The sequence below is a fragment of the Halichoeres trimaculatus genome, unplaced genomic scaffold (assembly GCF_033239565.1).
Source record: "Halichoeres trimaculatus isolate MK-OKI-2021-1 unplaced genomic scaffold, fHalTri1.1 fHalTri1_scaffold_3, whole genome shotgun sequence".
Taxonomy (NCBI): domain Eukaryota; kingdom Metazoa; phylum Chordata; class Actinopteri; order Labriformes; family Labridae; genus Halichoeres; species Halichoeres trimaculatus.
Genome location: NW_027437181.1, coordinates 29,359,407 through 29,376,380, shown reverse-complemented (window position 1 = coordinate 29,376,380; position 16,974 = coordinate 29,359,407). Strand labels below are relative to the sequence as shown.

At 42.6% G+C, this 16,974-nt stretch overlaps 1 protein-coding gene across 1 annotated transcript in view; it reads right to left on the bottom strand.

The window, feature by feature from the left end:
- The window catches only part of gse1b (Gse1 coiled-coil protein b), a 223,237-nt gene extending 206,913 nt beyond the window's left edge, over positions 1-16,324 (bottom strand). The window contains exon 1 of the mRNA XM_074666033.1: positions 13,396-16,324. Within this exon, the coding sequence (XP_074522134.1) occupies positions 13,396-15,885 (2,490 nt within the window). The 5' untranslated portion in view covers positions 15,886-16,324. The remainder of the gene's footprint in view (positions 1-13,395) is intronic.
- Positions 16,325-16,974: the final 650 nt, after the last annotated feature.

The window sequence follows — 16,974 nt, the reverse complement described above, 5'->3', positions numbered from 1 at the left end:
GGAAAATTAAGGAATTTAAAAGCAATGAAAAACATCCAGCAAACTCAGAGCATACGCTTCATGTTAAATGTCTGGCAAGGAAATAGGTTGCTATTAGCTACTGTGTTACCACACGCTCCAGCTGTGTCCAGGTGCAAAGCCACACACACACACACACACACACACACACACACACACACACACACACACACACACACACACACACACACACACACACACACACACACTCGCGCACAAGTACTAACATAGTCATACATGCACAGCTGTGGCACAATCCAGCTGCATTTGCCAGCACGAGAGCAAACACCTGCCAGTGCTCCCAACCACCTGGCAGAAACACGTGTGCACACATAAACACACACACTTATACACACACACACACACACTTTCACAGAGGCATGCAGCTGTTCTGCATGTAAATGATGATCACAGATTGTACAAGCAAGTGCAAGTGTGCAACTGCCTGCATTTATACATGATTGTGGGTGAATGTGCATTATGACCAGAGGGTAGCTGACGGGGAGAGCAGAGCAGAGCTATAGTTTCATTACCGTCTCCTCTCTATAATTACAGCAGTCAAACCAGGTTTACTACTCTACAAGCCAGACTCCAGGGAAGTGGAGCATGTCTGTCTCCTCAGTATCCCAGGTCCTACACATTGGCCTCTTGCCATGCCAGTCCCCTGAGTAACACCACTCAGAAATGATCCACAGAGGAGATGTACAAAATTGCCAATGGCTTGTCTCTTAACTTAAAAAGAAAAAAATACAAGATTCACATGCACAGGGCCAGCTGCTATTTACTCTGCTATTATTCAGATTTTTACTTACAACACTCAGAAAAATGTCTGCTAGATGTTTGGGTGAGCTAATGTAAAAACACACGGAACAAAATACCCTGCAAAATCCAGCAGAGGTAGGCAGGGGCAATGACATTTATACCAACCAATCAATCAAAACCTGGAAGATACAGGCTGAAGAAAAACCAATAAGTGCTCAACCTTTTCAATTTTTGTGGTTATAAAATGCAAAAACTACCATAATACCTCTTTTTGTCATCAGCCAATATGCTGTAAACATTACACTCTTGCTTTTACTGTTTCACAGTTCATGGTTTTAACGTCATGTCCTGCCTTCTGAGACTCACCTCTTGCCTATTAGTAATGTCTCTTTTGTCTTTGGACTCCACATTGTGAGGGCTTAGGTGTGATCAACAACCTTTGGTCTTAAAGTATGAAGCTTAGGAAGCAGTGCTAAAAAATGCATTTCTTCAAGAGTCTGCTTGAGTTAGGAAGCAGAAACACCAGAAACTATATACATCGACATTTTACAACATGGTTAAAAAAAAAAAAACAGTTTGGGAATAGCTCTATTTCTATTGGTACACATTGTATAGGGAGAATTTTTTTGCGAAATTTGTTATTTTTGAAATTATTAAATGTATGAGCTTTGCCCATATAAGGGCATAGCTTACATGACTGACAGGCATGCACCGAGTAGGTATCTGCAAAAAGGCTAAAATCCCACCTTTTTACCTCATCCTATATAAAGCAATGTTAAATTGAGTTCAGCATTTACAATATGGCCCCTGTCGGCAATGGGCCTCAAATTTGTGTAACAAATCGGTGACATCATAGACATTACTTCTATACATTACACAGTTTATGATGCCCAAGCAACTTTGGAAAACTTTGGGGGCAGTGCATGTGGTGTATATATCTGTTGATTAAAAAAAAATTAGGTCTTCCTCCAGTGTGATGCACACACAACAGAAAGAAGACTTGTAGTCAGGTCTTTAAATCCTGTAAAAACTGAAAAAGTGAAATCTAATTTGCAAAAACCTTAAACCAACTGATCTAAACATTACCCAGAAAGAAACACTTTTAACATTTAATACAAAAATTACCTTAAAAAAAAAAAATCAATCCAGGGAGGTCCGATCAATTTTTAAATCTGGTTTCATGTAGAGCCCAGTCTAGACTTGGAGACATATTTAGTTGATTGACATTTGGTTTTTCTGTTTATTACAACCAAAAGAGAGATGATGGCGTGCAGAAAAGCCGCACCCAAGCTTCAAAACAACTCTTTTTTTAAAATGACTATGTCCATGTATGGTCTGCACAACGCTCCCTGACTGTGCAGGTAGTTATTTACTATATATGGGCCTGGTTCCATACTGTAATTGTCTTAAGTTGTACCGTAATGTAAAGGCAATGAGAGACCAAATGATGGGAAGGAGGAGTGATTTAGTCAACGACTTAACAGTATGACACACGGCTCAGAACTCACCACAGCGATTAGAGAGGGTAGCACAGCAGATTAATGAAAACCGTATGAAAAAGAGGATAATAGCTAAAAAGAGTTAGAAATTGTTAGACTATGAAAGAGAAGCAGTAAAACACTTGTCCACTGTGCACAACACCACTTAGGATCCTGACTAGATGCCAGACATCTCACAAACTAATCCTGACACTGTACTCCCACTCACATGACTTGGTTCTCACAGCTCAGCTTAACAGTTCACACATAGTTTATTAGACTGTGTCCCTGGCCTGGCCCATTGCATACACACATTTTGGAGCCAAATGGGCATCCACAAAAACACTTCTGAAAACAGCCCACAGCAGGGTCCAAGAGTCCAGGACTTCAGGGAGACACTGCTCGGTCTGTTCCTCTTTCACCCAGTGCAGTCAAGTGGAGCTAGACATTTATTTTGGTGGAGGAAAGGTTGCCAGACACAATTAACGATAAATAAATTAAGATATTTTCATGCCTTTGATGTAAACTGAAATAAATCTCTTGTATCTACATTAAAACTTTGCAGTTTGTTGTGTAACATCTCAAGCCTTAAGACAAGGTACCATTATATCTCACAAACTGAGACAGGCTGTTTTTTTGACTCTTTCAAGTTTTGTTGACAAGTATTTCTTTGCAAAACACACTTTAAAAGTGAACTCAAGTTGGCCAAGAAAAAAAACCTACATGGCACAGCTTTTTCAGATGACATCATGAATTATTTAACTCAATGAGTAACGTCACAGTCAAAGCCTGTCCCTGTGAGCAAGAGGTCAAAACAGGGGAAACACAAAAACATGAAGAAAATGTGATAGCTGAGGTGATTCTGCAAACCCTCACAGGTGTTTTCAGTCATTTTCTCTGATTAGATCTTCTCTCAGGTTAAAGGTGTGCTGTGAGGTTGCTTAGGTCACTAAAAGTTCTATACTAATGGGGATCACAAAGGTGTCAGTTGTCCCACCTTAACAGGTACAGACGCGATATATCAGTCAGGGAAGCTGACCCAGTCCTGAGAGAGAAAGGGTCTAAACAGCCCTAATAAGTGAAAACAGCTGTGGACTGACGGGGTGCATGAGGTTTTACCTCAGGGGACCTTAATGACAGCGTTGGAAAACCAGTTGTTGTTGAGTGCCATCAGAGGCTGTAAGTGTCACTTTGCCGACTTGTTGTTGGACTACAGTGCGTAGGGATTTTCACATCTGAAGTGATAAGGTACCGATGCCCGGTCCCTGGCAATCGGTACCGGTACTCAACAGTGCCATTTTTTTGTACTTTTTTGTGTTTTTGTGGTAAAAAAAAAAATCAATTTGTTTAATAATGATATATAAAAAATTCAATTTAACATATTTATTCCCTTAATATATAACCTTGTAAAGCTGTATTCATGTCTAGCATTGAAAATTACCTACTTATTCACTCCCACAGTCACAAAGATAAATCTAGGAACCTAAACATGGCACCTTTTGGTTTTACGTGAATCAGTACCTGGTACTTTTCACAGGAAAACTGTGAAACAGCTGATAATTATGCGTCTATATTTTTCAGATATTACAATGTACATTAATCAACAAATCAAACAGCAAATGTAAGCTAACAACTAGGGATGCACTGATACCAATCCTGGTATCGGTGTATCGGTATCAGTGGGAAAGGGGCCGATCCATGGTGCCGATCCAGGCAAACAGCTCCATGCCTTTTTTTCACTGGCGCTCTTGGCTACTTGATTTAAAATGTTACCATTGATTTTTTTTTTTTTTTTTGCTGCATTACCAGTCTACAGGGTATAAAAGTTTACATTTGGTAAGAATTTCTGTACAATCTGAAGTTTTATTTTTACCAAAATAATGCTAAACATTTTAATATTCCATACTTTAAATAAATATTTACTTCAGTTTTGCCATCTACTCCTTTTTTGCCTTTAACCCAAAACATTACCAGTCTTATCCCACAGTAGGGCATGCAGGTTATTATTTAACAATGGTATCAGATCAGTATTGGTATAAACTGATACCCAAAGCCCAGGCATCAGTATCGGTATCGGAACCAGAAAAGTTGGATTGGTGCATCCCTACGTACCATGCCATTACATGTTGCACTCAGGTTGTTGCAACTTTATTTGATAAATGGCTTGAAATTGAGAATGTTTTTTTTTTTTTTATGTTTTACTATATTGCCTACTGTATCGGTATGGATCGGGTATCGGCACAATTAAATTTCAATAGATCGGATCGGAATGTAAAAAAGTGTATCGGCCCATCTCTACTAACAATCACTGAAAGCTGCATCCAAAAATGCAGTCTCTGCTTTCATTGAATGATACCACAGTTGGGTGAAAGATAAAAAACTTAATCCGCCTAATGATGGCAGTAAAACAAGGTTATTTAACCTGATGCAAGGTTGGCCAATTAACATCCTGGGGTAGAAAACTCCCAAAGGTAAACCCTGTGTTTCTACCTTTTCAGGCCTAAACTGTAACTAAGAATGGTTGAAGAAATGGGTTTCATAGTTATAAGAAAAGGAGACTTAAGCTCAAATGGTACAGCAGTAAAGTTTTAAGTCAAAAAGTCAAACAGGTGTGTCAGACTCTTATATCAGCCCCTTCTCTCCAACGTGACATATGACCTTTGTTGACCCTGTTCCTGAGTTCTGAGCCCGTATCTATATCCCCCCCTGTGCTTGGCTCTGCAGGGTTAAAGGGTCGGTGTGCCTTCATCTGTCAGCCACAAACTAGCCTGGAAGTCTACACCCAGACAACCCCCCCAAAAAGTCTTTACCTTCTCAACCCCCCTGTCGGACATCAAATACCTTCACACGAAAAAGAAAGAAGGAAACATTTTCCCACAGTGATATCGCGGCAAAAACTACACCATCATTTGTTGTTGTTGTTTTTTAATAAGAGATAGAAAAAGTAATTCTCACCAGAATCCCATGGTGCCATGTCATGACCTTCAAATAACAAAATGTGAGTTACTGTGATTAAAATGTGTCTGTTGAAAAACACTGGAGCTGTTCTTTGAGAGTCAGTGCTTCAGGTTCAGGGTAACTGACACTGAAGGTGGCAAAAAAACACAGGAGTAGGAAGTGAGATAACTTTTTTGGCTGTGTGAGCAACTTTTGCTGGAATGGATGAACGTTGACGAGGAGCCAACATAAACAGCTCGGATATTCTGACTGTATGTACTGAATGCTATCAATGAGAAGGGTTAGCTGCAGCCATACCGCAGGATTGTTTTTTAATATGCTGAGTTTTGGTATTTGGCCAACTCAAACACCATCTGTGACACGACAAAGAGCTCCAGGGTCATGACCTGCATTTTGAAACAGTCAGCAGACTAACCACAGCGCAGGGAAGGTTTAAGGTGTTGTGCTGAAATTCAATCTGGTCCTAGGGATTGGTTCTCTGGGATTAAGTCTTTGCAGGATTGAGACACAAAAGAAGACATAAAAATGTAACACTGGATCACCTCCATCTCATCTGCTCCACACAGGATCTGATGTCTCCATTCAGATATGGGCAGGAATGCAGCGCTAAGGGATGTTAGCGGGAAGAGAGTGATTAAAGCTTTGAGTGCTAAATCAAAACCCACCTCCAGCAGCTTTGAAATTAAGCTCCTTGAATACCAGAGGATTCCCCGTGAAACGCAAGGCTGTCTGTCAGAGAGCACTGCAGGGAGAGGAGAGGAGCACAGCTGCAGGAACTCTACAGGATACATGCGATGAGCTCCTCGACTACACACACACCTACACAGATACAGACACAGAGACGAAGAGAAGCTCTCGCCATATGTTTGAGAAGAACTACCTCATATGCCTCAAATTAACACAGTTTTAACAGAATCCTCCTCAGTCCAGCTTGCTCCAACATCTCCCTCTATGATGAACTGATGAGAGTGGGACTTCTTCTTCTTCTGTTTTCCTCTGGCTGCAATTTAAATCCCATTAACCCCCTCACCTCCTCTCAGCCTCCCACTCGGCTTTTCTCTTTCCCTTCTTCCAACCATTCCCTCAAGATAATCATTTTCTCTCTTTTTCAACTTCACATCCACTTTTGAAGTGTAATTTTGCCCTCACTCCTTCCTCCACTGAGCTATAAATCTTCGTTGGCGACACTGTCAAGCAGCCGGCATGTTTTTCCTGTGACAGCAAATACCTCCTTCACAGGATATGGGCCGTGCAGTGAGAACACACTCCATCTACTGCATTAAAAACACACAAACGCACATGTGCACTCATGGAGGACAGAGCTGCAGCTCAACACAAGGAACATGAGTGACGGCACATCCTTCAATACACACTCCTCTACACATAAAGGCCTAATGACTGAGCTCAGTGATCACCCACTCGAAACAGTCACTCAGCAGAGCACCATACTAGGTGTGTGTGTTTACATATATTTATATCATTCTGGGTGAGAGAAACACTTCGTAGGTTTATATGTTGTGTATTGAGGTTATGTTGTCCTATATATCCTTGCAATGCCTTACTAGAGACAGATTTATTAGCTGTTTAGTTTTATGACATTAAATGAGCTGAAGACACACAGCTGAATAAAGGGAGGCAGCAGGATTAGCAGTTGGTTTCAGTAGTGTGCATTTCTGGCAACAACACATCCAGCGCTGCTAATAAATCATTTGAAGGAGCATCTAACTGTGATGTCATGAGTTCAATTTGGTCTTAAGTCTTGGAGCGTCATACGTTCAGTATGTTTAAGCTTATAATGAAGTAATTCATTGTGTACTCCTCTCACTTAAACGCAACTGACAAATGTGAAATAAGCTCAAGGTGAAAAATCATTATTCAGCCGAAACATTGATTTTAGTGACATTAAAGCCCTGTTTCCACCAAACAGTCCGGTTTAAATCAGTACAGTTTGGTACAGGTTAGATCGGTTGAGCCTGATCCTGTTTGCCAAACATGCCCCCCAGACGTAGGCGCCATGTAAGCCAGATGCCAATAGCCGCATCAGTTATGCAATAGTGTGACGCCATAGTAACGCATCACAATGTACCCCATTAATAAATCCAACGAAGAAGAAAAACACAACACAGAAAACAAAGGGCAACCATGGGTGACATCCAGCAGCTCGTCTTCTTTGTGATTGGCATGTAGCTCTTAGGCCCTATTTACACAACAATGTTTTATACGAAAAACGCTCACTGAAACGCACTGAAAAAAATCTGTGTTGACACAGAAACACAGAGGGACTGAAAACACTGTAGTAAGCCATCACCCATAGGTGGCGTTATAACTGTCTTGTCCAACCAAGTAGAGTTGAGCCAATCATCTGGTGTATTGGCAAGTACTAAGTGCAGAAGTGGAGCAATAGATGCACATTTTGTATAAAGACAGTCAGCAGATTTAGCAGCACAAGCACAACACGGTAGTTTATGACGATCCAATCAACGGTACTGACGTCCCGTTATGCACTTGTGTGAAGTGTGACGTCAGCGTTTCCACTGAAAACGCTGGCTTACTGTTTACACAGCAGTGTTTGTCGGCAGCGTTTCAGAAAGAAATTTCACTATGGAGGCCGTTTTCAAAAGTTTGCATTTTAGGTTGGCTAAAACACTTTTTTTTTTTTTCGTGTAAACACAAGGCTGAAATGCAACAAAACTTTTGCATGTCATCCTAAAAACCGTTGTCATGCAAACGGCCCCTGCGCAATGTGATGTTGAAATGACGTATATTTAACGTCATTTTCGACGTCCAAATCAGGTCTCCTGAAGGTGCAGGATGAGAGTTTTTTTTACGTCTTTTTTGGACATCATATGGAGGTCAGATTAACGTCTAAAAGATGTGTAGATTTTGAACATCTCATTGACGTCTAGATTTGGTCTGCAAATGACCTCCAAATGCTGAACGTCATTACAATGTCCAAAAAAGGTCAGATATAGTTTTTTAAATTTGTATCTATTTTGCGCGTTGCTCTGATGTCTAGATATAGTCTTAGATGGACCGACCCAATACTAATGTGATTTGCATGTCTCTCCAATGTCTGATGTTATAGTTACAAAGCACAATCAAGATTTGTTCTAGAGAAGTGTGCCACAAGTAGAAATAAAGCTCCTGTCACATGGTGAGTGATGATTCTTTCAACCAATCAATGGTCTGTTCTGAGATCTGATCAATTCAGACTTGCACCAACAGAAGGATCCCAAAAAGTGTGAAGGCTCATCTCTGTTATTTGAGGATCTGCTCCAAGATTAGTCAGTGGAAATGCCACAAAATGCGTGCTGTACTGAGACAAACTGAACTGAACTGCTTGGTGGTAATGGGGCCAAAGAGGCAAAATTCTTCCTTGACCCAACCATCCCTTTTTTAAATCACAAAGCTGCAGACTATCCATACACACAGAGGATCTGAGCTTTAAAAGCAAAAGATAATCACCTAAGTATTTAAGAATAAAATGATCAAACACACCAGCAAAAAAAAAAAATGTGTTAAGACAGAGACCTTTTATCACAGTGAAGGTGAGAGAAGTGTGAGGTCAAAAGGGTTGGTTTCAGTTCCCCTTAACTTTTTGTCACCTCTCATTTTTTGTACAGAGTCTTTGTATTAAAAGCTGAAGACCAATTTATCCATAAGCCACTCTGGCTTTGCAGATATCTCCTCCTGGTGTGGGTGAAATGTGGGACAAATCCCACACTTTGCTGGTGCACTCCAAATTTCTGCAGAAGCTAGAACATTTTCTTTTCAGCTGTCACATTTACTCCAAGAAGTCTGGTATTTTCCGAAGTGACAGTGTCTTTCTAAGAATTTCCACTTCCTCTTTGGCGTCACTTAGACAGTGTTGTCACAGTTTTCCTTTGTGCAAAAAAACACAGTCAAGTGTCTCAACCCTCTCTGTGGGTGATGCACACCAGGTGAAAGGAACATGTTTTTAAGTGCTAAATCTGTCAGAGGTTGGTCTCAAATCACACCTACAGAGGAGCAAAGCCAAAACAGCTTCGTTCTTTGAAGTTCCTGATCTTACTGCTATTTTATTTATCCAGAATAAACAAAAGTTATAACTTTTACAACCACATTTAAAACAGAATCTGTTATAGCTGTGATATGTAAAATGTTGCTGCATTTGGGGGGATTTTATAGAGCCGGAGGCGCCTGGTGGTGTTCTTTTCTCACACACCTGTTTAACAGCATGTCCAACATAATACAAACACAGAGCAGCAGAATGGAGAACATGATAATCACACGTCCCCTCGGTCTGTCACAGCATCCTGGGGAAGATCTTATTTCATTAGCTAATTCAAATTCTTACCAATCAGGGAAGTCAAACAGCACAGGATCAACAAGCCTTTTACACTCCACAGGATACACTTACAGTCGTGTTTACACCAAAGAGAGATGAATAATGACTTTAAAATAGAATCTTAAATAGGATTTGATGCACACCTGTCTTCTGTCATAAATTCATCACTCAAACTGACAGAGTGCAGCAGCTTTGTGTCAAAGAGAAATGATGGAACAACTTGAACCAAGCAGAAAAAAAGCAGAGAATAATATGTGAGCATGTGATTATCTTTATACAGCCCCCCACCAGATGGGCACTCCCTCCTGACAGCCTGAACCCAACCGATGACAGACACTCCAGAGGATAACATGACACTAGAGGACAAGGCACCTGTTCCCCCGCTGCTCTTTTCTCACCTCCCCTTCCCCACTGACACACACACACACAACCACACACACACTGGCACTTTCTCAGCCATGAGGTCATCCGCTAACTCGAGGCCAAAACTGGCACTGACACCTGCAACACCTCCCAGCTCAAAATGATCACCCGAAACGCCGCCTGCTGCAACACCCATATCATCCCTCTGGTCTCATGATTCCCGACCCTGGCAGGCAGAGACGCTGCTCCCATAATTAAACTCTGCACCAGGAGTGTCTCCACAGTCTGATTACCAAGAGCTCATGTGATGTGAGTAGTCAAACAAATAACACAGGCCTACGTTTGGAGGTCATTAGAGCAACAGTGAGAGATTGAATTAAAACTAGTTTTGTTATTGATTGGTTAAAATGTCAAAAGTCATAAAATAATTGCTTAAGTGTTTAGCCTTAATGTAGAGTGTTGGGTTCTGAAAACTCTTATTGAATCTTCTGACTCCAAAGTGAGAAGTTTATTTGCTTCTTTTGTCAAATAAAAAGTTAGAAACCAAAAAGCTCACCATTAACCAACTTCTAAAAATCAATAAATCTAAGAAGCTGGAGTCCAGTATATGTGTCACTTTTTTTGCTTAAAAAAGTAGTTTAGGAGTTTAATTTACTGAGGTTGATGATTGCGAATGTCATCAACAGATGTTGTTCCTGTGTTCTTACTGGACAGTTCATATCTAAAGCTCAGTGACATGTCTCTCTTCCTCATTATTTGATCCTCAATAATAACAATCTCATGGTATAAACTTTAAAAAAGCCAAAAGTGGGTTTTAGATTATGCTGAATTGGGAGAACCAGAAATAAAACTTTTGGGACAGAAAAAAAGAAAGAATGTCAATGATGAAAACATGATGTCTATTCAGAAATGAGCAAACCCAACTGGACCGGCACTGCATCTATCATAACCTACCATCAAGTTTTGTCATTAGCATTTAATTTGTCATGAATATGAATGAAAAAGTACACTGGATACTCAAAGACACATTGCCAAATAAGCTGTTTTAGGCCAGACTACTTTTTTACAATTTAATCTAATGAAGGACAACAGAGTGCTCTGCTACCTGATGACGCCAAGAACAGATAACAGGTAGCATTTTGCAAATGGCTCAGTTTAGTATTATTTCAGTATAAGAAAATAAGAGGCCGTGTTTGGTCAAACTGGTTAATGTCTCTCGACCAAAATAATGACCCCAGCATGTCGACAGTTACCTCAGAGGAAGACTGGCGGCTGGTGGTGCTAGCTCTGCTAACATTAGCCACTCTCTGAAATATGTCATTCTTTACCTACAGAATCTGTGATCCTGTGTCAAGCTTCGCTGAATAGATTTTAACTTTCCAGTTTGTTTTCTTAACTTTACACTAGTTAGCATACACAAGCTTTAAATTCCTGTTTAAATTATCAAAAAAATTAGTAGTTGAACATCCCTCATAGTGAGCCAAGCTAGCAAAGCTTTCATAGCGGGTCCAAACCCCTCTAATTAGTGTCTAGAAATGTCTTCTTTAATGAAATTGCTAAAATTGTCAATCCACTAGTTTGGTTTGCAGTTAAGGAAAAAAGTGGACAATAAAGACTAAATAAATCAAAATTTAAAAAAATTGCAGATCTTCTAGTGCTAGCTGTATTAGCAGCAATTTTTAAGGATTAAAGTTAGCATGACAGCATTTTCTTTGCCGATGATGTTCTGTGTTCAGTGAACTCAAGCAAAACTTTAGCCTGAGACCCGATATTCTACACACTATATCTATGTTAATTTCACTTAATTTACTATTACTGACCCCTGCATGCATGCTCACTTTTATTTCCTGTAGTCACCAGGTGTTCTCATCACCTGGTCATATCTATCTAATGGCACTGCCATTGCCCAACCTCAGCCTGACATTTTGCTGCTATGTTTTTAAAAAATGGTTCTCTCTTTCTTCAGTTTAGTCGGCCATCTGTTGTGTGCACACCTCCCTGTTAACACTGAGATTTCAAAGTGTTAATCAGCTCCATTATATCATCAGTATTAGATGACATCAGCAAACACCTCCACTGGCAGTGTCCGAACTCCACACAGGGACAGTTTTTGCTCCAGCTCAGGGCAGATACACGTCAATAACCCTCTCTCTCTGCACAGGGTAACGCATCACAAAGGCTCTGTTAATAGTTAAATATAGATCATATGTAGATCACATCTGTAAAAATTCCGCTTAAACCTCCTTTCAGTTTAAGTTTTTCTTAAGTTTATCTAATAAAAATAAATTATGACAGGGGAACATGTGAGGGAAAGCAACAGAGTGTATGGTTCAGATATATCCTAATATAAAAACTTGAGTCTTGCCCGTAAAATAGAGTTTATTTTTGTTCATTACATCAGGTTTGTTTTTTATTGTTATTATTATTTATAGCCCATCTAGTGCTGCTTTGGGCTTACTGTGTTGGATGGGTCCCAATGTTTGAGCCCTTGTTAATAGCCAAGGGTCAAATTAATTCATCAAGTCAGAAATTAAGACCTCCAGTGGACCCATTCACTCTGGTTGGGTCAGGCTTTTCCTTTTTTTCTTGAAGTGTGAGAATAATTTGAGAGTACTGTAGTCTTAAGATAATTATTTAGTACTGTCGCTCTGAGGTTTCAGCAAAACACTCCCAGCCGTAATTTCATTAGTCCAGGAGCTCGTTAATGGACTGTGAAGAGAGTGATATAATGGGTGTTAAAGGCGATGACGTCTGCAGAGTGAAGTATGTCTGATTAGCAGGGTCAGCCTTTCTCTGTGCATTTGTGTTAGCGTGGCCATTAAAACCCCAGGGCTTTGACCTAACTTCCCTGAAAACACTTTTCAACATGCTTGAACCAAAACAAACCGTTCAGCACTGGCTGAGAGACACTGTCACGCTTGTTCAAATAAACACAGTGACACACATGCACACAGCAAACACAAAGCTGGCCTTGGCTTACAGATCCCCACAGCTATCCTCTGGTGTTTAGAGAAGAAGGTTTTGATGAAAAAGTTCGTCCTGACATTGTTCATCTCAGCTGTTTGGACCCCTACAGCTCAGCTTTATTGTCTCCAGTCATACACACACACATACACACACACATACACACTTTACAGATACGATGTTATCTGTGTAAAAACGCTCCACCATGCAGAATGAAGTCTGGAGAATATTGTTCAGTAAACTGAAACACAGTCACACTGCCAAGAGAACAAAAAGCACCATGTGCATCACGATGATCACCCAGCTGTGTTTCTTTATCACAACAATCCTTCTTTGAAAAATGTCTAAATCCTCCTCTGTCATGTGACTCAGAGGTCAGATCAGGGCAAACACAGTCTGCACTACACTGTGGGAATGTTTGAGCACAAAAAGGTGACAGAGGACTGTCATTTTAACACAGATCATGAAAGATGTTTGCTGAATTTGAGAGCACTGTTTCATATCAAGCTGTTTATCTGCTCTTACCTTCAGTCTCGGCTGTGGGGAGTCAGACTCTGGTTCTTTCCTCTCCCCTTCTGGTGCTCCATGTCCCAGCCGATCCCTGTCCTGTTGCATGCTCTGTCCCACCTGTACCAAAGCTTTACATTCCACACATGACCCTATCACCAACTTCTTCCCATCATCCACGAGGAGTGTACGAGAACTGCGAGGTGCATACAGGAACACAGGAAGCCTGGCCACAGTAACAGCACACAGCCTGCCCAACCTGCGCTGCTCCTGCCTGCAGAAGAAACACACAAATGCCTCACAGCTGTACTGGCGCGCCCATGGGGAGCTGGGTGGCTGAGGGGGGTTGGCACTGGATAGATTAGAGGTAGACAGGATGGAGGGACCCTTGCTTTCATACTGGGCCCACTGGGCATGCAGGTCATGGTAGCAGAGATTACAAGCCGACACCAAGCCTGTGGCATCAACTGGCTTTGCACGTGGAGCAGGAGGATGCACCGTGAGGAAGGGGAAAAAAGGTTCCCTCTCCCCACAGCGCCCAGGCGGGTTGACGTGAAGCTGGTACTCTCCTCCTGCACACAGCTCGGCTCCACAAAGGTAACACACAGACACAGAGCTGTTAGGGCGGGAAGGAACAACTTTTTGGGGATTTGCTGGTCCAGGACCCTCAGATGCCATGACAGCATGATACCGAACCAGGAAGGAGCTGACTGAGGTGATGAGGTCCTCACTGAGGCTGAGACGGTAGGCGCTCCAGATCTCCTCCAGGATGTGATGGCACTGTGGGCAGCAGTGCACACGGCCGTCTCTCACCACCTGGGCTTTAGGTGGGCAGGGCAGCATGCTGATGAAGGGAAAATACATTGCTCCACGAGATTTACCCACACCTGCCTGTGCATATGCTACTCTCATATCTCCTGCGCACTCCTGACCACATAGGAAACAAGCCTCGTGGAAAGCCCTGGGGTCAGTGATGCTCTCTGTGGACTGTTGAGGTTTCCTCTCCTGGGTTGGATGTAGAGAGCCACCAGCCTGGTTCAAAGGGACAACGTACAGGCGCTGGAGGACAGGAACATCCGCCAGCTGGAAGCTCTGCCACTGCTGCATGAGGGAGGTGTGGCAGCTACCACACACTATGGTGGTGCCTGTAGGACTGATGGGCACCGCTCCTCTGGGTGGGGAGTGAAGCCACAGGAAGGGGAAGAAGGGTTCCCCCTGTGCTCGCTCCTGTTTCTGAACACTGACTTTAAACCTGCCATCATGTCTGAGCCCAGAGCCACAGATGAAGCACACACACTCCTCAGGACTGACATTCACTTTTGGGGTGCTCTGGCTTGCTGAGAGGTCTCTTGCAGGTCTAATTCGAGCTGTCGGACCTGCTTTGCTCTCATGCATGTCATCATCACTGGTAATGTTAATCTCATCTTCATCAGAGTTGTCAGAGTGCGCCTCCCTGGGAGCAGCTAGGCTGCGTTTGGTGCCAACAGATGACAGTGCAGTGTTGGGGTGACCCTCGCCTCTCCCTCGGTGCAGCAGCGATGGATGTCTGGATGAGGCACAGCTGCTGTCGGCAGCCCGCTGAATGTGACGCTGCTCCACATGTCTGACATTCCCCTCCTCCAGCCAGCGCCTGTTGCGCATAATGACCCCGTTGTCTTGCACAGGTGTGTCTGACAGAGGACTGTCATAGCTCCGTGGAGGGAATCTCTCCTGAGACTTTGCCAGAGATTCTGATGATTGACACACATTATGCATAATTTTAGCTCCGCGCCTCGAGGGGAGAGCACTCTCCGCTTTTGGCGATCCCTGCGCCCCATAAACACCCACCGGGTAGCGGACTGCCCTCAGAGAATCCGGGCTGTTTTTAACACTGATGACATTGTTTTTCCTGCCAGTGTCTCGTGGCGATTTGCCAGAGGATTTCAGGTACTTGTCTCTGCCTACACTGGCTCTGTCCACTAAATCCATCTCCTGGTCTGACATGTTCTCGTTTTCAGAAAAAGATGAGAAATCAGACTCTGCGCCCCCGTCGTAGTTGTGGCTGCTCACGCTGATCCTCCTCTCCAGATCATAGGAGATGTTCCACTCCTGTGGGACCCGCCGTGAGTCGCACTGATAGGGTCGTTTCAGCCAGTACATGCGCTTCTCAATGGGCGTCCTGCTCCGTTCAAAGGAGTTCCACTGCTCCGTCAGGAAGCAGTGGCACACAGCGCACACCAGCGTGTGTCCATCCGGGCTCACTTCACACGCGCCCGGGGCTGGCTCCTGGTTCTGGAGGAACGGGAAAAACGGAAGCCTTTCTTTCTGGTATGTCACTTGTAGCCTCAGCTCCTTTCCCGGGGTGACTCCACTTCCACATATGAAACAGTGAACCAGTCCCCCTAATCCGTTCCGATCAGCCCTGGAAGCATTACCAGGCAAAGGACTGTCCTCACCGGGCATAGCTGCAGCCATGAGTCGGTGTTTTCGAGATAAAGGTGCCAGCTCCTTGTCACGGGGGGAGTTCATTGTCTTTAACACCCAAGACTAGACTACATGGCACAAGTTAAGTCATGCTTGCTGTCCGCGTTTATCCTATCTGCAGGTCAGGAAATCATACAATCAATTTTAGTTACTCACTCAGTGATAACACAGTCCATTGAAGCGACAGCGTGCAGCGAGGACAGCAGAACACTTATCTTTGTAAGAGAGCCACAAATTCCCCCAACACGTCCACGAAACAGCTCACAAGTCCGGTTAATTGGAGTGTGTAGTCCGTATGTTTGCACTGGAGCTCCGGAGGTTATATGACAGGAGAGTTGGATCACGGGTAAACCTCTCCGGCGAACTTTTCCTGCCTGCTCTGCAAACTTTGGCTGCTAACTCGCTTCCACTGTACACAGCGCCATCCCCGATTCATGAGACCCGCTCCGACACCCCAAACACAACCTCCACCCCCTGCCAGCCCCCCAGTCATAATTCTGCAGGAATTATAAGACCACACTCCCGCAGTAGTTACCCTCGCGTCAAAATAAGCACACGCAGGATATCCACATTTTAGCATCCACGGGGGCGTGTGTTAAGAAGACTCTGCATGTGGGGATTCATCTGCAGAGAAAACTTTGGATCCTCTTCACATGATCAGTGTCAGACCATGAGGGGAGGAATGCAGACTGTTGTTTGGTAAATGAAACAATGAACTTTATCATATAAATCTACTATGAATGCACAAAGCTGAATGACAGCACTGCCTTCTTAAATGTGGTTATTTGAAACAAAAGCAGCAAATTATTCATCACTTTTGTTTTATGTGCACTCATTTTGAAACATGGGCAGCCTCTTATAAGCAACACTCTTACACTAAAAACAGTTTTGAGTTTAGAGTTTTTATTTTTTATTCATTTTTTTATTTTAATTTTATTTTTTCAATTCTTATTTATTTATTTATTTTATTATTTTTTTTTTTTTGGGGGGGGGGGGTGATAAACTACATTTGCTATGTAGCAAAATAACGTCATACCAGTTGTTCACCTTCTTTTTTAGCACAAGCAACTCATTTATCTGCAGTTAATCAGTTTATACACTTCAGTTTTTGTCAAACACAAAATAATGTGTTCA